The sequence below is a fragment of the Castor canadensis genome, chromosome 11, assembly GCF_047511655.1.
Source record: "Castor canadensis chromosome 11, mCasCan1.hap1v2, whole genome shotgun sequence".
Taxonomy (NCBI): domain Eukaryota; kingdom Metazoa; phylum Chordata; class Mammalia; order Rodentia; family Castoridae; genus Castor; species Castor canadensis.
In genome coordinates, this window is record NC_133396.1 from 122,340,363 (window position 1) to 122,361,321 (window position 20,959).

At 44.0% G+C, this 20,959-nt stretch overlaps 1 protein-coding gene across 5 annotated transcripts in view; it reads left to right on the top strand.

The window, feature by feature from the left end:
• Nucleotides 1–20,562, top strand: part of Kcnh1 (potassium voltage-gated channel subfamily H member 1) — a 328,710-nt gene extending 308,148 nt beyond the window's left edge. For all 5 annotated transcript variants that reach the window (XM_074048392.1, XM_074048393.1, XM_074048395.1 and 2 more), the window contains one exon: nt 15,294–20,562. In XM_074048392.1, the coding sequence (XP_073904493.1) occupies nt 15,294–16,151 (858 nt within the window). In that variant the 3' untranslated portion in view covers nt 16,152–20,562. The remainder of the gene's footprint in view (nt 1–15,293) is intronic.
• The last annotated feature ends 397 nt before the right edge of the window (nt 20,563–20,959 follow it).

A 20,959-nucleotide genomic window follows, 5' to 3' on the forward strand; every position in this document is an offset into this window, starting at 1 on the left:
GACGAGAATAACATTTAGGGTTGGAAGAGCCAGAGATCTTTCCTCACTCAGCCTCTGTCTCTTCACTTATACAAAATAAGAGTACTTGGTCCACATGCAGAATCTCAGATGAGACAATGTATGTGCCAGCTTTTTGTCACCCACAAAGCACCAACGAATGTCAACTGTCGTATTGTTAATAATGGTAGGAATAGTGGCCATCTGCACAGAATGGCCTGAACATGGAGGACTGGAACAGGTGACCTCTTGAGGTCCCTTCTCCTTCTAGCTTCCTTTCTGGGCTCCTCTGCCTGTCTTATCAAAGGATACAAAGGAACAGAAGCCAAAGGGAGTTGACGGAAAGACATTGTCAGGCCTGGGGTCTCTAATCTTCTAAGCAGAGAGATTGTTATTAGAAATGAAGAGGATAACCTAAACACTGAAATAGCCAGGAAGCCAGGGACCCTCCTCCTATTGAGACACTGGGACATTGTGCTGCCCTCGGTCCCCTCCCTTCCTTTAGACTTCCCAGCAGGGGGCGGGAAGGGCCCCTGCCCTTGAGACATGCTTTTTAGGTGGCACCAAAGGCTTCTCCATCCTTGACCCAGGGGTAACTGCCTTGGTCTAGGGTGCCTCTCCCTGCCCAGAAATCACTGTACGACAATGGTCCCACTATGGTGTGTCATCTCTTAATGGGCTGATAGGGGTGTTCTCTACACTTCAATTTGGAGCGCCATCATCAAATATCAAACTTTCCCTGCTTGGTGTTCTTTCTAGCTGCTGACCTATCTCTTCTTGCTTTGGGGGCTGTGCCAGTTCACAGCAGACTGAGAGCACAAGCCCAAGAATACATGTTTAGCCTAAGAATGGATGGTCATCCCTCAATCAGGTGTTTAATGAACATATGCTATGTGCCCTGCACTATGCTGGACCCTGAAAGGCTCACAGAAACATGAGACATGGCCTCTATCCTCAGAGATCTCATGGGAGAATTAGGAAGGCAGCATGTAATTTTTTGTACAATGTCAGGAAAGAAAACGTAATGATGTGACCACATGCATGTTAATAATATTAAAAGGTAGCACTGAGAGAGTATGTACTGTGTGTGTATCACGCATTGAAACGCACTATTTCCTTTCCTCTTACAATTTGTCTGTAAAGTAGGTAAGTACTATTATTAGCAGTGTTTTACACAGGAGGAAACAGGTCTTCAAAGAAGTTTTGAAAATGTGCTAGTGATATGTGAGCACAATTGCTTCCCTGCTCCTTTATCAACAAAATGCCTTGTCACACATCTGTATTTCCAGCCATCAGATCATTGAAACAATGGTCCCTTAAGTAGCTTTAGTTTCCATTTGTACTGCTCTTTATTTTGAGTGAGTTTTGGCAGTCTTTTCAGTGCTTAACTGTCATTTCCTTTTCTGTAACCTCACTTTATCTCTGTGTCCATTTTAAAAATTGGAATATTGGAGCTTTGTTGACTTCTAGGAGGCACATTTGTCATAAACTATGATTCTTTTCACATTCGTCTCTTAACTTGACATAAAATACTTCTTGTTATGTGGGTTTTGGATTTTAAGTTAGCTAGAAAGGGTTTCCAATAGAACTTTCAAGACTTTAAGTAGTAAAATTGTGTTAAATCTGGGGGATTGGATGCAGGTGTCTATGTATTCACTTTTCCTGAAAAACCAAGGAAAGGATACTGAATGATTTTATTAAAAGATGGGAACCCACAAGGACAGAAAACTTGGGGAAGAGGAGAAGATTAGTAATTTCAACAAAATTTTAGAGACTAAGTGGATGGAGAAATGTAATTGATTTAGAGGGACCTGGAGCCCAGAGGCAGAAAGACCTAATGATAAAAAGGAGCATTTTTTTTTCCTCCTGCAAAACTCAACAAAAGCTCTGATCTTAAAAGCACAAATTACCATGGGGTACAGGAGAGGTGAACTACAGAGCTAAAATTAAGAGTTGGTTTAAAGCCGTCCTGTGCTATAGTAAGATCCCTACCTCTACATCACTACCTAATGCTCCCTAGTGACTGCAGAGAATACAGAGATCAAAAGAAAAATGCTTTAAATAATAACATAAAAATATGTATTATGGACAAAACATGTTGCTAGAAGAAATCATCAAAAAATAAGAGCTTTAAAATTTCAAAAATAGGGTAGAAGAAAATTTAAAACAGTGCAAGTCTGGAAGATAAAGTCAGGGAAATCTTTTAGAACATAATAAAAAAGACAAAGAAAAAGGAAAAAGAAGAGAGGGGAAGGTAATAAAATATCAATGACACATTTCATCTCACAGAAGTTCAAAGACAAAAAAGATAGAAAATGGAGGGGAGAAAAACCATCAAAGAAAATAAAACCACTTTCCAGAACTGAAAAACAAGAATCCCTAGATATGAGGCCATTAAATATCCAGCTATTTGAATCAAAAAGTCCACATCAGAGTACATTGTTATATACGCTGAGGTTCTAGAACTTCAGGGGTTAAAAAGTTTCCTAAAACAGCCAAGATGCCCCACTACTGACGAATGGATCAAGAAAATGTGGTATCTATACACAATGGAATTTTATGCAGCCATGAAGAAGAACGAAATGTTATCATTCGCTGGTAAATGGATGGAATTGGAGAACATCATTCTGAGTGAGGTTAGCCTGGCCCAAAAGACCAAAATCATATGTTCTCCCTCATGTGCGGACATTAGATCAAGGGCAAACACAACAAGGGATTGGACTTTGATCACATGATAAAGTGAGAGCACACAAGGGAGGGGTGAGGATAGGTAAGACACCTAAAAAACTAGATAGCATTTGTTGCCTTCAATGCACAGAAACTAAAGCAGATACTTTAAAGCAACTGAGGCCAATAGGAGAAGGGGACCCGGAACTAGAGAAAAGGTTAGTTCAAGAAAAATTAATTTAGAAGGTAACACACATGTACAGGAAATCAATGTGAGTCAACTCCCTGTATAGCTATCCTTATCTCAACTAGCAAAACCCTTGGTACTTCCTATTATGGCTTATACTCTCTCTTCAACAAAATTAGAGATAAGGGCAAAATAGTTTCTGCCGGGTAGTGAGGGGGTGGGGGAAGGAGGGAGAAATGGCCCAAACATTGTATGCACATATGAATAAAATAAAAATTAAAAAAAAAGTTTCCTAAAAATTTGCAAAGAAACACTACAAATTACACTCCAAGGATCAGTAATCAGAGTGTATATTTCATTCACAACTCTGGCACTTGTATATAGATAAGCCACTGGGTCAATACTTTTATAATTCCAATGGAAAGATTAATTATGCCAAGAGTCCTGTAGCCAAACTATTAGTCAAGGGTGAAGATTTAAAAACAGTTTTTTTTTTGAGATTTAACCATCTTTATTTCCTAAATAAAACATATATAAAGGGAGGGGAGAAGGAGAAATAGAAATTGCACTGTGCTGACACAGAGACTTGAAATTCTAGTCAGAGTTAAGACAAATAGTAAGAGTCAACTGATGTTTAAAGATAAATCTACAAGGAGTCTGAGGCATAGATGAGTTGAGTTGTATTATTAGTGTCAAAAATGCACAAAAACAATTTTCAGCAAAATGGGTATCCATAGCTCTCATGTATGCTCTGACAGGCATGGGTAGGTAAGTCTGGAGAAACAAATTCTCTCCATGCCTGGTGTGGTGTGAAGAGCAGCTTCTGTTGCCAAGTAGTAGCTGCAGCTCACAGTTGGGGCTTAGCCAGTGGAATGGAGTGGAGAACTTAGGAGACACTGGCACAGTCAGAGGCTGGTCACTTAACTTCACCTCCACAGTCTGGTACTTCTGTATCAGATTTCCCTTGTGCACCAGTTCTTTCCATAGTCTGGCCAGTTCCTCCTTCTTCTGTTCTTCTTCCTGTTGCCTCCCCTCCTCCAACTGCTGGATTTTGTGGGCTTCTACCTCAGCCATTCTCTTTTCTAGCTCCTGTCACTCCTTGGCTCTCTTCTCCCAGATGTACTGATATGTATTCTCACTCATATCCTGTAAGTCTTCCAAATTTCATTTAACTGTCTGTCTGTATTCTCTTGAATCTCATTGAGCTTTATAATTCTTTTAAATTCTTCATCAGGCATTTCACCCATATTGATATCTTTGGGATGATTCTTTTGGAGGCATCATATCACCTTGCTTTTTCATATTTCTTGTGTTCCAGTTTTGAGATTTGCACATCAGATAGATCAGATATCTCTACCCCTTTTATGGGGTGGCGTTCTTAGGAAGTGGCTTTCTCCTTAGGGTGTTGATTTGTTATGTAATGCTGACTTTATTTCCAGCTGGGCACTGTGGTGTAGTTTTCTTATTTTTTTTTTTTGGCTGTAATTAATGTCATTAGGGACAGTGTATACTGTGGTAGAGTCAGAGACACTTACTAGCTCTGTGAGCCACACAGAGTGGGGCCTGTCTAGCAGCGCAGGCAGGTGTTGTGTAGACGGTAGTGGGTGAGAAGTGATCACTAGGTGGCTCTTCTTACATAGGGACAGATGGTCTATCAAGTGATGGGGTTTCTTTAGGCTTTGTTGATGCTAGCTGTTGTTAGTGAAGGCCTCTGGCACTGGTCATCCCAGTAGTGCTGAGGGTACTGAAGCCTTTGCATTCCAACTGATGGGTGTTGTGTGTCCAGATACCGCACAGGGAGAGGTGGTGGTTGGAGAACAGTGCCCCCTCTGTGCCAGTCCCATCATATTCTGATATCAGTAATGGTTGGATGAGCCTTGGGTCTAGTGTCAGAGTTCCTCCTAGCCCTCTTTGGTCATGTGCCCCCATTACAGTGGTTACTGAGGGGAGAGATTTTCTCCTCCCACCCCCACCCTTCTTCATCATCTGTAGTCACAGAATTGCTCAAGACCCCCTCAGCATACCCTTATGAGCAGGGAAGTGGAGGAACCCTTGTGTTCCCTCCCTGTTTTGTAGTAGCAGGCCTTGGGTGAGGCACAGGAACCTAGGTACTCCTTTTTCTGCTGCTTCCATGGTCATACCCACTTGGGAAGAAGACTAGAGCTAAAGCCAAAGTGCACTTGCCCTCCAATGCCCTGTACATTTTGTGTGTGTGTGTGAGAAAGCCAGAAGCATGGAGTTGCTCAAGGTTCCCTCAACAGGCTGCTGTGAGTAGGGCAGCCTTGTCTGTAACAGGCCTGGGCTCTGGCGCATAGGGGAGGGCTGTTGGGAACTGCTTGGGCCCCTGTCTTTACTCCTGGCACTTGCTTGAGTCTCCACATGACTGGCCACTCCCTGGGTCTCAGAGGACTAGCATGCTGATTGGTCCTTGAGAGTGAGACCCTGTTTCCCTCCATGTAGCAACATCTGTCCCCCACAGCAGAGCACCCAGCAGGCTTGGGTCATGATCATTCTGCTGGCTTCATGAGATGGCTACCCTTGAAGCCAGTGTGATAGAATGTCTGTGGAATGCCAGAAGTAGGAATATGCAGTGGTCTCTGACCCTAGACCAGCACAGTCAGTCACTCATTCTCAAGGTGGCTTCTGGCTACAGCACTGGGGGCTGGCTATGGGAGGATGTGAGCTGCCTTTCCAAAGCAAGGCTGTTAGTGCAGATCTTAGGTTACTTCTTTAAGGGCCGTGAGCCCATGAGGACTGTTAAACTTTCTAGTAGCAATGATAGCCAGCATCCAATGGAGAGGGTTTTCTGGGACTCTTTCACCTCTTCCACTTTTCTATCCTCCCTTTCTCCCCGCTGTGGAGCTAGTGTGGCAGGGGCTGGGGTATTTTGTTTTTCTTACTATGCTTGTAGTCCCAGGTCTCTGACTCTTCAGGCTTCTAGTCTCTCTCTTGTTGAGCGACACTGAGAAAACAGAGGTAATCACCTCAAAATGGAGCTGTGCACTTGTTGCTTTGGTTCTTCCTTGTGGGGTAGGAGGTGAGTGCTGGGCACCTCTCTTCAGACATTTTGATCCTCTCCCACAGCAAGACATTAAGCAGGCATTTTGTATGTAAGATAACTAAGGCTTAGAGTAGTTTCTTCAGAGTCTACAACCAGTGAGGTGGGTGCCTGCATTGGACTCTTGCCAGTACTTTTTAACTGTATGCAGGGGAATACTGAAGCATGGGAACCTGGGAGGACTGCAAGTACAGCATATGGCAGGGCTTTGGACAGGGCCCCACAAAAGATGGAAAGAAGAGAAGATAGTAAAGGAAACTCATGCTCTGGTTTCTGGTTGCTGCCATAACAAATCACCACAAACTTATTCTGTCTCTTAGTTCTGGAGGCCAGAAGTCTGAAATCAGCATTGGTCTACAGCATTGGTTCCTTCTGGAGTTTCTGAGGTATGGTACATTCTGTCTCTCTCTCTCTTAGCTTCTGGTTGCTGGCAGCAACACTGCCATTCTTTGACTTGAAGCTATATAACTTCAATGTTTACGTCCATCTCCTATGGACTTTCACTCCGTGCTCATGTATTCTCCCTCCAGTCTCTTATAAGGATACTCATCATTGGATTTAGGGCCAGTGCAGGATAATATCATTTCAAGATCTTTACCTTACTTGTATCTTCAAAGAATCTTATTCTAAATAAGGCCACAGTTTGAGGTTCTGGTGGATATGTGTTTTGGAGGTTAAAATTTAATATACTACACTAAGAGAGCACAAAGCAAGAAGAGATGACAAATATGGTCCCTAAAGAAATGTCCCAGGCCGGAGGTTCCTGCCATCTCTTCCCTGAAACCCAGCAGTAATCCCATGGCCCCTGAAAAGAAGACCCTGTGGCTCTACCTATTCTCAGTACCAGCAGTCCACTGGCAACCCTTCTAACAGTGAATGAGATGAGGTCAATTTTCATGGGATGTCACTGAGGGGTTGGACAAGTCATTCTTGACCAATGACAGGAGAAAGCACAAAGGTGGTAGAAAGGACCAGACTGTGATTAGCCTTCTGAGAGTACAGCATTGCTAACCTCTAGATTTTTCTTGGATGAAATCTACTGGGACCTCAGTTCCTTCCTAGGCCTCCTACTCAGTTCTGTGCCTTGAGGTCACAATAACTTCAGCATCCTCCAAAAAGTATATTCCAATAACCAAAACACTTGGGCTCATGTGTCACATAGCTTCTCTTATCTTGGCCAATCAAAGTCTGGACTTTGCCCTAAATCATTACCTCTTCAAAGGCTCTGGGAACCTCAGCTCCTTGGCCTCTCTCCTCTGCTAACTCAGACCTTCTCTCTGCCCTTGAATTCTGCAGAGAACTTGCTGATGGACAGAGACTTAGGACACAGTGTGTATGTTGGCAGGGGGGGTGTGAGGGATAGAAGTCATCAGCAAATCCTAAGAAATTTTCCTTTTTCGTAAACCTCAAGGTATTCTCTAAACAGAATGGCTGACAACATGGACCTGGGCAGGCTGCCTGGGTGTGGACCATAGCATCATCCTTTTGAGGGTTACTTTACCATTGCTAAGCTCAGTTTCATCAACTGAAAAATGAGGTTAACAAATGTACCCACCTGCTGAAGTTCCTGTAAGGACTGAATGAGATAGCACCTGTCCAATGTTTAACACAGTCCCAGGACTTAGGAGCGCTCTTTCAGTGTCAACCCCTCCCACTGAGACTCAAAACATTGTCCTACATTAGATGGCATTTTGTGTCTGGAAATGTGATGTTCCATATTTGTAACATCCTCACCCAAATCTTTCATCTTTTATCCTGTCTAATTTCTACCTTATCCTGCTATAGGGTCACCTCAAGGGCCACCCCCACAAAGAATAATACATTGTCTGGGCAACTATTAAATATCAAGCACTCTTTTTAAGAGTTCATTTATTTTATCCAACTTAATCTTCATAATAAGCCTATAAGTCACTTAGAGTATCTGCTTTGACACATGAGGAAATTGAGGCTTGGGGAATGGGATCCTGTTACCTGACTCCCACAGCTTGTGCTCATTAGTGCAATCACTGCATGCTGGTTCCATGAGCTCCTCCCACCTTGGGCCCACGTGGTGCATTAGCTCTGAGCTGCCTCCCATAGCCTGGCACCCCCTGGAGGATTGTGCTTTATCTTCCTTCAGTTTCAGGCCCTGGCAGCACAGTATTAATTAGCTCAATGAGCAGTGACTTACCCTACCTTCCTCAGTCCCTCTGGGGGCCTCTTGTCCTCCTCCAAGCCCAGGGCCTCCTATGTTCTGAGCAGTTACACATATTCATGATGCTATTGGAGGAAAATGTACCATTTGATCCCATAATAACAGAAGTGGTCATTATGAGAAAGTGGTATTTTCCATACTTGGGAGATAGTAATAGGAGGATTTCTGTTTGAGGGCAGCTAAGGTGAAATTAGCTTGAGACCCTATCTGAAAAACAATCTAAAAACAAAGGGACTGGGGGTGTGGCTCAAATGGGAGACAATGAGTTCAATGCCCAGTACTGCTGCTAAAAAGAAAAAAAAGTGTGTGTGTGGGCTTTTCCAAAAGTAAAATCCAACTAACTGCCTTATCCTATTAGCCTACCAGCAGTTTGTTTTTCCATGATTTAAGTTTCTTAAATGGCCAGCTTGTTAGTCTTCGTGTTTTATGCTCTGTTATAAAACCAGGCAGGGTTACTGGTGGACAGGACTGATTGCTGAGGAAACCTATGTCACCAGGTCTATAAGGAATGTCAAAGTGGGGCCATGTCCTCCTGATGCTCTATGGCTCAAGATGGCCTGAGTTGGCACCAACACGGACCCAAGCTGTGGGAGGAGAGAAGGTCCAGGGCCCAGCTCCCATGGAGCTGCCCTGTGTGAACATCCTTCATGCAGTTAAGTGCTCAGTACATATTTGCTTGGCTTTGTGCACCGCTCCCCAACATACACACAAAAGACAAGGAGCTGACTTTTTGTCAAGTCTAAGAAAGAAGGAGCCAAAAATGATTGCAGAGTCTGCTAACCCTCTCAGTTATCCTTCTGGGGCTAAGAGATTCATCCCTCTGATGTCCCAGGCAGAACGCAGGAGGGCTGTAAGTGTGGGTGCATACAGATAGATGCAAAGAGGACTGGGGAGCTGTGTGGCCACATTCATGTGTAAGCACAAATACACTCAGAGGACAGCAGAGTAGCAGACACCTTACCAGTCACGAATCCTGGAGTTCTTGGATGCTGGTCAGGATGCCAGATTGGGCACATGTGTCTGAATTCATAGAAAACAAAATTTCCTTTTGGTTCATCATGGTTTTATGTGACTCAACCCTCTGTCCCTACTCACTTATGCAAACCACTGAGAATTGACATTAGGTTTATGTTTTCATTCCATAGTCAGAGTTCTTTTAAGCACCTTGCTCCTGCTCAGGTGTCCCCTCAGCCTCACATCCTTCTGCTATGAGGACTTACCACCATACATTACAGGTGGTCCATTCCCCTCCCAGGCATGCCTTTTTCTTACTTGGACCTCTTGCTCAGTGACCTTGAAGGGACTCCTGTTCTCTTTGGTTCAGTCTTGGCTGGCATTTGAGAAGGGCTTAGGCTTGAGAGAGGTTGGACCCTCTTTTTATGTGGCCCTGAAGAGGTGGTGGTCAATTATCCTGACTTACCTCATATCCCAGAGAGATTGACTTTTCAAACAAAGTTAAAAATAGTTGCTCAGAAAGCCCCGTAGCTTAAGGATCTGAGTGGTTCAGCTCAACAACCATTTATTAAAAGTCCTTTTAGGCTCAGAGCTGTTGTTGGGGCAGCCTCAGAGGGATGTTGAGTTGAATGAGCAAGGCACAGCAACCCCCCCCCCCCCATGCTATAGGAAGTCATGGGCCTCCCATTCCCAACACATCAAGCAAGAGAAAACATATGCATTTATGGGCTGGCAGGACTCTGGTTGGATCCAGGAAGGATGTGGATGTATCCCAGCATGGTTCCTGGAATCATGATAGAAAAGGGGGAGTCTATCTCCAGAGCTAGGCCTTTCCAGTGGATGATAAGAGGGTCTCTGGAACAACCTCTCCAGACAAACCCTGTCACTTCCCTGTTCTTATAGTCCCTGTCTTAGGATCTCTAATGAAAAAGAAAGGGCACTGGCTCATACCCCAAAGTTCTGCTTCTAACTATGTGACCTTATGCAGGTCACCATACCTGCTAAACTTCAGTCTACTCTATGAAAGAGATCCCTGCACACCTCACAGGAAACATGGGTTCGGTGAGATACTGCACTTGAGTATGTGGAATAAGCCTTAAAGCACTATGCAAAAATAAAACTATATTATTGAAACCACTAACTCTTCATTCTGGAGAGAATCTCTGAGATTATCTCATCCAGTGGTTTTCAAAATAATTTTTGGGGGCCACAGAATCCTTTCTTGAAATGAAATCTTATAATGAAGCTCAACAGAGACAGAAACCTGGCACATTACTGCTGGGGCATGAGGGTGGTGCTGTCTAGCAGGCACAATGCAGCTCCCTAAGGATATGGTGTACATGGTACCAGGGCTGAAACAGAAACTCCAGTCTTCAGATTGCCACCTGTTAGACTCTTCCCACAAAACTGGAGTACCTTCACTAGGAAGATATAAGTTTAAACAAAAGGAAAATTCAAGAGCAATTGTCCTCATTACAAAAGCAGTTTGTCTTAGGGCTACTTATAAATATCAGCTCTCTGAGCTTATGTAAAAGTTTGAAAAATAAAATCAGTCAGATGGGGACGATGAAATCAGTGTGGAATCAGTATGAAATAAAGAGGAGTGGAAGTCCTTTAGGATTTTATTTACATGTTACCCTTCAGGAACCTGTGTGTTGTGCATAGAATAAATCCACCTGTAATTTTTCCTCTTCTCATTAGACCACAAACATTAGAAGCAGAGGGTGTGGGTCACTTCTTTCACCAGAGCATGGGTCTCACAAATAGTTGGATAGCCATAATTCATGCACTGACATTCATTGACTTATTGAGCACTTTATATGCTGGACATGATTCTAAAGATGAAAAACATATCATTGTCTGTCTTCAGAGAACTTCTATCTAAAGGAAAAAATAAGTGGGTTGCAATATTTGTGGAAGACTACATGGCTGTCCCATGCTTGGCACCGTCAGGAAGGGTTTTCTGATCTGTGGGTGGGGTAAATTGGGGAAGCTTTTTAGAATAGATGACTCTGAAGCTGAATCCCAAAGTTTCCGTAGAAGTCAGGTTGAAGGGATGTGGCAGAAGATGAGACTGAGGGGGGCCTCAGGCAGTGAACCAGACTTTCCCCAGGACCTGAAATTGTTCTGCATGGCTGGAGTAGCATTGAGCAGAGACCAGATGATGCCTGCCCATCCACCAGGAAGTAATACATCTGCAGAGAAGGCCCCCACATCTCATCTTTAGGAGACACCACCTATCCTGGAACAGGAAACTATGCACAAATACAAAGAGTATTCCCATTCCATACTGTGGGGAATTTTAGTATTTTTAAGAGGCAGTTCTGAGGGAAATGGATTTAGAAATGCTGAGTATAATGCCTTTCTCTTAGACATTCATAAGGCACATTAGTATGTTAAGGCTGTGAGAAGTCCTACAATAAGGCAACTGATTTAATAATGGCTTAAAATTATTTCACCTTGAACCATTTTCCCCCTCATAGTACCTATTAAAGTCTCCTGAAAGCCTTTGGGAAATCTGGAGAGCCAGGTCTCCAACCAGAGCCTGAGTGGAACAGAGGACACCTTGGGTCTTTGGTCTTGCCCACCATCCCTAAGGTACACTTTTGCCACAGGGAACTGTGAGCATCTCAGGGGATGACAAGAGATTGCTGTACTGGTGGCACAGACCTCATTGTCATGAGTCATGCAGCCACCCCTGCCCACTCTGATCTAACATACTTGTCAAAATGCACACTCATGCCCACTTCTGAGACAAACTCCACGATTAACTTCTCCAAAAAGAAGCCAAAGTTAGCAAGCAGAGCTCTTGACTCCAAATTACCAAAGCTGTCGGGCGCCATCATCTCTGTTAGAGGTGTCCCCTTGTCCCCTGAGGGGTGCTGATGACATTTGCACCTGCCAGTGGTTGAGACAGTTATGCCCAAATGAACCTCATGATGACACTGTGGAAGAAGCCAACAGGCTTCAGAAGAAGCAGTGTAGATCCAGCTACTCCCACCCCTCCCAAGGAGAGGACCAGGCTGAGTGTTCCTGGCTGCCCCATAACATCTGAATGTAGTATCTGGATTAGTGTCAGGCTAAATGACATAGTGTAGCCATGAACACCCAGCCTGAACACGTATTAAACCTTTCTAAACCGATCTGACAGATCGGTTACACTCTGTTGTAAAACTTCTCAGGATAAGTTTTGTGTTGCCTCCTCAATTTTGGCAGAATTTCCTTTTCCCTAGCCTGGAGACATCTCATTTCAAGTCTCAAGGTTGTCCCTGATGTTGGATGCTGACTGTGTGTTCTGAGTCAAACACTTCCTTTCATAAAATGGGTGATGACCTCAGTGGTCTCATCTTTCCAGGCCAAAGAAGTTCGCTTACTGACTCATTAGCTGAGATTTATCTGTTTTCATTCATTTATTCCATAAGAATTTATTAAGTGTACCCTAGGTATCAGACACTCCTAAGGGCTGGGAAAGTGAACAAAACAAACAATCTCTGATCTTTTAGAGATTAGTAAAACTTTTAAAAGTAAGACAATGTGACATGTAAAGCACTATTCTAAGCCCACAGGGAACTTTCAGAGAAGATATGGATTTAAACAACTGCCATCTTGTTCTGGAATTGTTGCTTATACAGAACAGAAACCCACTCAACTGCAAAGAGGGGTGGTACTGTTAGGAATCAGATATGTCTTTTGATTGCAGAGCTAAGTCCACTTACCTTGAGGGTTATGATTGAGAGGTACTTACTGATTCTTGTTTCTGTTGCTTCCCCTGCTCCCCAAATTGAGACTCGTGTTGATTACTCTTTACTTTTGACTTTGTTCAGCTGCAAGTTTTGCTGGTTTACTGAGTTGATCATGCTTGCTACCTTCCTAGGCTCTTGTGTTTGTGATCGTTTTTTCATGCTTTTCCATGTGAATTATTCCCTTGAGTATCCCTTGTAACGCAGGCTTGATGGACGTGACCTTTAGTCTTAGAAGGTCCTTGTTTCTCCATCACCATCGAAGGACATCTTTGCTGGATAGTCTCTTGATTGGCAGTTACTCTCTCTCAGAGCTTGAATTAAACTGCTCCATGCTTTCCTGGCCTTTAGGATTTGTGTTGAGTGGTCTGAGGTGATTCTTATGTGTTTATCTTTGTATGGAAGCTGGTGTTTTTCTCTTGTAGCTTTCAGTATCCTTTCATTGTTCTTTAGTTTTCCTATTTCAATTCAGATGTGTCATTGGGATTCTTTAATGATCATGTCTATTTGGAGTTCCAAATGCCTCCTGTGTATGGGTGTCTATATCGTTGTATAGATTTGGGGAATTTTCTGCTATGATTTCATTGGGATAGGTTTCCTGTGCCTTAGTTGTGTTTTGGCTACTTCTTCTACCCTGAAAGTTCTTAGGTTTGGTCTCTTGATTGTGTCTGAGAGCTTTATGTTGTATTCATTTTATTCTTTGTTATTCTTTGCATGCAATAACTTCTCAATCTCGTCCTCTATCTCTGATATTCTTTCTTCTGTTTGATCTTGTCTACTGATGATACAATCCACTATGGTTGGTTTATATTTGATTTATTAAGGTTTTCATTTCTACTTGATTATTTTTCATAATTTCCATTTCCTTGAATTTCTTTTCCATGGTGCTGGCTTTCTTGTTGAAGTCTTGGATTGATCTCCTAACTTCATTTATTTGTTCATTTGAATCTTCTTTAAGGCCTCTGATAATTTTTAACAGTAGGTTTTTGAATTCTCTGATATTTTAGCTAATTCATTACCTTTGGATTCAGATGTTGAATTGTTTTGGTGGGAGTTTGGAGAGAAGACATTGCCTTGGTTTTTCTATACTGTGATTTGTGTATCTATTGGTCCAAGTTTCCTTTTACTTCCTTGAGTAAGCAGAGAACCTACTTGAGTTGGAGGTTTCAGCTTCCCCAGTGATGGATGGGGTACTGCAAGCTGTTTGAGTCATCTTTTTGATTCACCATATTTTTTAGATACCCCATCACTCTTTAGTGTTCCTCCATGCTCTCCTTTCTTTGGCTTTTCTGTATGTAGTCTCTTCTTCATTATCCAAATTCTTATTCATGATTTCTGATGGAGAAAGCCTCTACTCCTCTGATTGCAATACCTCTGGTGCTCAACCTAAAAAGACAACCTATCACAAGTTGCTTCCTTCAGAGTTAGATAGGGTATGAGTCAAAACGTGTTCTAGAGTCTAACTGCCACATGTAATATAAACTAGAAATTGCAAGCCTCCCCAATAATCAGATGGATTTTGGCCTCATGTGACTTACATATACTCAGAGACTTGAGTCTCTTTTGCTGACTGTCTATGCATTGGATGAAGTAGTGTCATGGCCAATAATTACCTGTTGGCTTCCTAATGAATCTGGGGTTTGATGACTTGGGTGTAAGACCCTTATAGGCAACTTGTCTGTTATGTGATTTTGTGTCAGGTTTCCTCACTGCTAAATGATCATGTTCCAATGACCCTGCAATAAGGATTATAGGAACTAACACTAATTTGTCTTGTAAACTGCAAAGCACTGCCCAAATGTTGGGTGTTATTGTTAGGAAAAGCTTATGTTCAAGTTCATGAGTCTTTGCTCTACTGAGGAGAGGAGGGCTTCTGTATGAGACTACCTTTTACTTGTAATAGACAACCATATTCACTTGGTCTAGTCTATGGATGACAATGGCAGCCCTAGCTGTAGCCCTGCAGTTTCAGATGACTTTCTTGCCCTGGAGTGTGATTTAAACCATAGATACTCAAATTTTTGCGTACCAGAATGCTAGGGAACTTTCTATTGTACAGATTCAAGGACTCCCCTCTGGAGATACGTATGGATTAGGTCTGAGGTAGGAACTGGAAAGTGATTTTTTTTTTAATCAGCAGGTAATTTTAATTGTAGGCAAGGATAGGCTAAAAGGGTTCCATGCTCAGAGGCCAGGACAGCATCCTGGGATGGTATCATTTGGAGTCTCCAGCCTCCTAGCCTGTGGGGATGGGTTTACTATTCCCAAAGAGGGTGACAACGAAAGCCAATTTCCTGCTATTGGAGAGCCAATAACCATTATCAAGCAAAGTGATGTCAGCCATGAGGAAAAGCTCTTAAGGCCTTCAGGGCTGTGAACACAGTGTGGGCCTCATCCTCTTGGTGGCCTCTGAGCTGGACAGAGTTGTGAAGCGGGACTGAGGTGGTGGTTAGAGTCACCACCCACTTAACAGTTTGTCCTTCTGTCTCCCTCCAGATTGTGTTCCGGAAGATCAGCGACGTGAAACGAGAAGAGGAAGAGCGCATGAAAAGGAAGAATGAGGCCCCCCTGATCTTGCCTCCTGATCACCCTGTCCGGAGACTCTTCCAGAGGTTCCGACAGCAGAAAGAGGCCAGGTTGGCAGCAGAGAGAGGGGGCCGGGACCTGGATGACCTGGATGTGGAGAAGGGTAACGCCCTCACAGAGCGTGCCTCAGCCAACCACAGTCTTGTGAAGGCCAGTGTGGTCACCGTCCGTGAGAGCCCTGCTACCCCTGTGTCCTTCCAGGCAGCCTCCACCTCCAGAGTGTCAGACCATGCCAAGTTGCATGCACCAGGGTCTGAGTGCCTGGGCCCCAGGGGCAGTAGCGGTGACTGTGTCAAGCACAAAGGCTGGGCCCGCTTCAAAGATTCTTGTGGGAAGGGCGAGGACTGGAACAAGGTGTCCAAGGCTGAGTCAATGGAGACACTCCCTGAGAGGACAAAGGCATCAGGTGAGGCCACACTGAAGAAGACAGACTCGTGTGACAGCGGCATCACCAAGAGTGACCTGCGTCTGGACAACGCAGGTGAGGCCAGGAGTCCTCAGGACCGGAGCCCCATCTTGGCAGAGGTCAAGCATTCCTTCTACCCCATCCCTGAGCAGACGCTGCAGGCCACAGTCCTGGAGGTGAAGCATGAGCTGAAGGAAGACATCAAGGCCTTGAACACCAAAATGACCAATATTGAGAAACAGCTCTCTGAGCTACTCAGGATATTAACTTCCAGAAGATTCTCACAGTCTCCTCAAGAGCTGTTTGAAATATCAAGGCCCCAGTCCCCAGAATCAGAGAGAGACATTTTTGGAGCCAGCTGAGAGGTTTGTTTTAAAATAAACAAACGAAAGTCAAAGACAAAAGCCTGCACCCCTGCCCAGATACCACCCCACCACAACAGTTTTCCAAGTAGGCTTTTCCTGACAGAAAATCAAAGTGGGATCAGTGGCTTAGGCGTGCACACACTCTCTCTGGAAAAAAGATAGGGGCAGTGTCGCGTGCCCCATCCTGCAAGATGGCAGCTGCATTTGAACAGTTTTTGCACAATTCTGGAAGAAGGGGCATGCTAAATGGTATTTTCCTTCATTTTAAATCTTTTTACCACCATGGTATTTATAAAACAGTGAAACTACCACAAAAGATGGCATCCATTTGGGGACTGGTGGGAGAGGGTCAAGGACCTCTCATATGTAGATCACGCTAGGCTCCTTTACCAAGACCCCCCAAAGACTGCAGTGGGCACAGGACATCCCAGCATTCCCCATCCCTGTACAGCCAGCATCTGACATCACCGTCTATTTTCCTATAGTCATCACTTGTAACAAGCTGGGGACAAGGGGAGATTGAAGGGCAGGAAGAGTAGAGCTGTTCAAGGTCAAACTAGTTGGTGCTGTGCATGCCTCCCACAGATGCTCAGAGCTGGGATCCTAGGTTTCCTTGCCCAGAAGAGGTGAGGCAAGTGTAAGGACTGGAGTAGGGGGCCTTGGCTCCCGGGATTCTCTGTTCTCTTATGGGACAGTCAACGGGGGGCGGGGGGGCTCCAGAAGCCTCAAGTGACCCTTGGGTCTTGCTCCATGCTGCAGGCCTCGTGGCTCAAGCTGCTTTGCTTCTTTTCCTTTTTTGACCTCTTCCCAAGTGTTCCCAAGGCATTCCTCAGGGTATGGAGCATCAGCAGGAAGGGGCATGTGCCCAGAGTTGCTTTCTAACAAAGCATACACACACACACACACACACACACACACACACACCTCAGAAAAATGATTGTAGCAAGTGCTATGTTTATATTTTGATTCTTATAAGGGTATTTGTCCACTGCATGGGGTCATTAGAAGACACTAGAGAGCCATGTTTGGCCTTATTTGAAAGCCAACCTTTATTTCTTACTTAAAAAAAAGAATGATGATTGTGCTCTCTTCTGGAGAAAACATGGATGAAACAGCTGTTTTTGAGCTGTCTCAGTAAAGAGATGGGGAGAGTTGGCCATTGAACTGTGGTCTATGGGAAAAGTAGAGTTCAGAGCCACAAGGAGTGCTTCTGGGCCATTCAAGTCCCTTCACCCTGATGCTCAGGGACTCTCATTGCCTCAGTCACATGGGGCAGATTAGTGGAGGGCTTTGGCATCTCTCAATGGCATCAGGAAAGGAAAGAGGAGCTAGCCGAAATACATAGTAGAGAAGGGCACCAGGACCCTAATCTTGCCAAGCAAGTTTGGAAGTTTGGCCCCACAGTCAGCTTTCAGAGTTTGGGATTAGGCCTGCAGGTGACAGCATGTGCCATGCTATGGAGACCCTGCCCCGCTGCCTGGCATTGCTTTGCTTTTAAGATTCAGAATCCTAGTATTCCTAGGGAACCTGAGAGGTGGAGCCTTGTCCTACCAAAGATACTCAGTGTTTGGAAGTCCCTTGTTGAGGTCTACCCACGGCTCTGAGAGTACTGCTCAGTGGTATAAATGTTCCAGGACTTGGCCATCTGTGCAGGAGGCCAAGATGGTCACCTGGTTGACATAGGTGGTACTGGGAAGTCAAGGGCATGCATAGATGTAGCTTTTCATGTGAAGCCTGTGGTGACCCCAGCTTTTGAAATTATTGTATTTAGCTTTAGATGGCAGGCTGAGCCATGTATGCCTGTGATTCTGGATAAAGCTGGGGGCTTTTGGCATCTTGAACTTGAGCAGCTGCCCCCTAAACATTCCAGATTGCCATTCCTCAAACATGCTCATTAACCTGCTTCTAAAATTTAGGATGTGCTACCCTTAGGGTAGGGCCCCTCATCACCCTACACCCAGCTTCAGAAGTATCCATCCCTAGAGACTTCTTGTCACCTCTACCAGGACTTGCTGATAGACCTCACCCAGCACCTTGCCAGCCAGTGTGTAGAGACCCTGCCAGCTCTGTCTGAGGGAGATGGGCATCTATTAAGAAATCACTCCCAATCTGCATGTGCAGGGCAAAGATGGTAGGATGGTTTGGAAATCCAGCCTTGTTTTGGGGAGAGAAAACTTCAAGCACGTACTCTGGGATCAATGCAAACTAATGACTGGAAGTCCAGACCTTATAGTGAAACCTCATACTCGGGTTGTAGGGTCACAATGTGAGTGTGGCTTTCATTCTTCTTTATTTACGGACTTCGGGGAATTTTTGTTATAGTTGTTTTTGCTGGAAAAAAAACCCCAGTTTTTAAATGAGCCAATCCCTTTCTCCTTTTTATGACACACATTTGGCCGCAGGCTACTTTTGTGCTAACTTCCTACCCTTGCCAAGACTCCAAGCTTCAGTTACCACTGACCTATACCTTCCAGCATAAACCATTACCTAGTGGCTGAAGAAAGACTGGGTAAACAAAAAGTTGCTCACTGTTAGACTGAGCATTTAGACCAGCTGGCAGACGCAGATTTTTATGAGATACTTTTCCTTTTGGAGGAGATGTACGTGGGATGCACTGCACCATTGTCCTGTAGGTACTGGTTACTTGGACTCTATGAACTCTCTACTTTGCATGTCGGTTATGGGGAAGCTCCATTTCCCAGTGACCATCCTGACAGGCTGCTTGCTGCACATGCTCTCTTCCGAGGAAGGTGAGGGCTGAGTCTAACAAACAACAGGATGGTCAATGACAGGGTGTGCTTCTTCGTGGTGAGGGTGCCAGCTCCAGCAATGGATGTGGTGGTCTTCTACTCCAAATGTATGCAGAAGAAGGAAAGGGAGGTGGCCAAGAAGCTTGGCAATTATTGCAACTTTTTAATTGCATTAATGTTACCTATGGTCCAGGTATTTAAAAGTTGTGCCATTTCAGTAGCCTTCCAGCAAGTGTTTAGAAATATATTTCTTGCTTTGACTTCTTGTTATATGATTCCTGGGGCCTGTTTTACCTTCAACCTTCGGCTGCTTCTAGCCACATGTCAGCCCCTTTCCTGGTGTCCTCATCTTCCAAAAGTGAGGCTATCTGGGCAAGGGGCAGAAATACACTCCACCACTACTCTCCATACAGCAGGGCAACATCTTCCCAATTCTTAGCTGGAAGGTGAAAGTGTCAAGCCAAGTGTGAGATTTGTCCAGTTGGGTGTGGGGACTAAAAGAACTCTAGGAGAATGAGTTGGAGGAAATCCTCATCTCCTCTAATTGCACTGACCACCACATCTCACTTTACACTCTGGGATGTTTAAGGAGCCCTGCTGAAGATACAAGTTGCTAAAGTGCATTTGATAAATAGATTGTGCTATGTTTTGCAATAAAGACGTTTAGCCTTAAGACCCTTGGATGGAACTCCAGCTATGATGGAGCTGTCAATTTTCCTTCCTCTCTCCTCACTTACTGTTGCTTAAAGAGGTCAACTGAGCAGCTTCTCCTCTATCACTAAGTCATTGTTATTGCTCCATATACTGCCTTCTCACTTGCTTCAATAGAAGTTTCCTTCACCAGCTCCCATGACCGCCACCTGGAGGAGTCTTCCCTGTCCTTTGAACACTGACTGCAAGTATCAGAGAAAGCCCTATCCTCTCCAAAGGTGTTGGTGTTGAGAAGTTTTCATTTCTTCCTCTCACAGTCCAAAAGAATCAATGTGAATTTTACCTGCAGCTTAAATCAGTGTCAAATGAAACTTCATTCTCATGTGAGCATATCAGTCTTATTCTGGAACCTCTCAAACTGGACTTGAATATCCGGTGGGTGCCCCCTTCCACCTGCCGTTCAACTTTTCTGAGAGCCATTGTCTCTTTATCTGTGACTTCTGAGTCATCCAATGGATCCATCAGTTGTTCAGTAAGAAGTTCACAGACCTTGTATCAGGAGATGAACTGCTTTTATGTTTAAGGATGCAATTCCCCTAATGAATGTATTCTCTTAATACTCAGACCCTGTGTTTGTGTGTCAGCTGGAGACGGTCCACATCCAACATTTCATTGCAAGGACACTTCCACTCATCAGTCCGGGGCTTCTCCTTACATTAACACTCCTGTTGAGTCCTGCCAAATCCTTTATTGGGGTTTTCTTTTGCATCTGTCATCTTGTCCAAATGAGCATGAATAGACAGAAGTGAAACGAGGTGATTCTATTTAAGTGATCAGCTGAGGAGGCTGTGCAGGAACTCCATTGTAGGTTTGCAGCTTAGGAATGTTAAGAGGAACAGGTGGGCTCCTTCATTGATGATTCTCAACATTTTTAAATAAGCACAAATGATATTTGTAACAAGAAGTTTAATTTTATTTATTATGGTAATAAACTATTTTATACATGACACTTGTTTTTTGCCTTTCTTTACATAATTATAAATCTTTGGATTGGGTGTCCTGTCTGACAACAGAGCAATGATGATATTTCCTATTTCTTTTTAAGATTTGGGAAGCTCTAACTTGGGTAGTACCTATAAATTTGGGTTTTTTGAGAATTTAAAATTACAGAGACACCAAGATCATGTGTCAAAGTACTGCTTAGTGAGAGAATGGATATACAGGACCTTGCAGTAGGACTGTATCTGTTTTACTCATGTACAGAGATTGCCTTCAAAGTCTGTGTCTTAGTCCTATTTCTGTTTATAACAGAATACTTGGTAATTTTAAAAGAGAATAAGTTGATTTAGATTCACTGTTCTAGACTGGGAAGTCCATGATAAAATGGCCACATCTGGCAAGGAC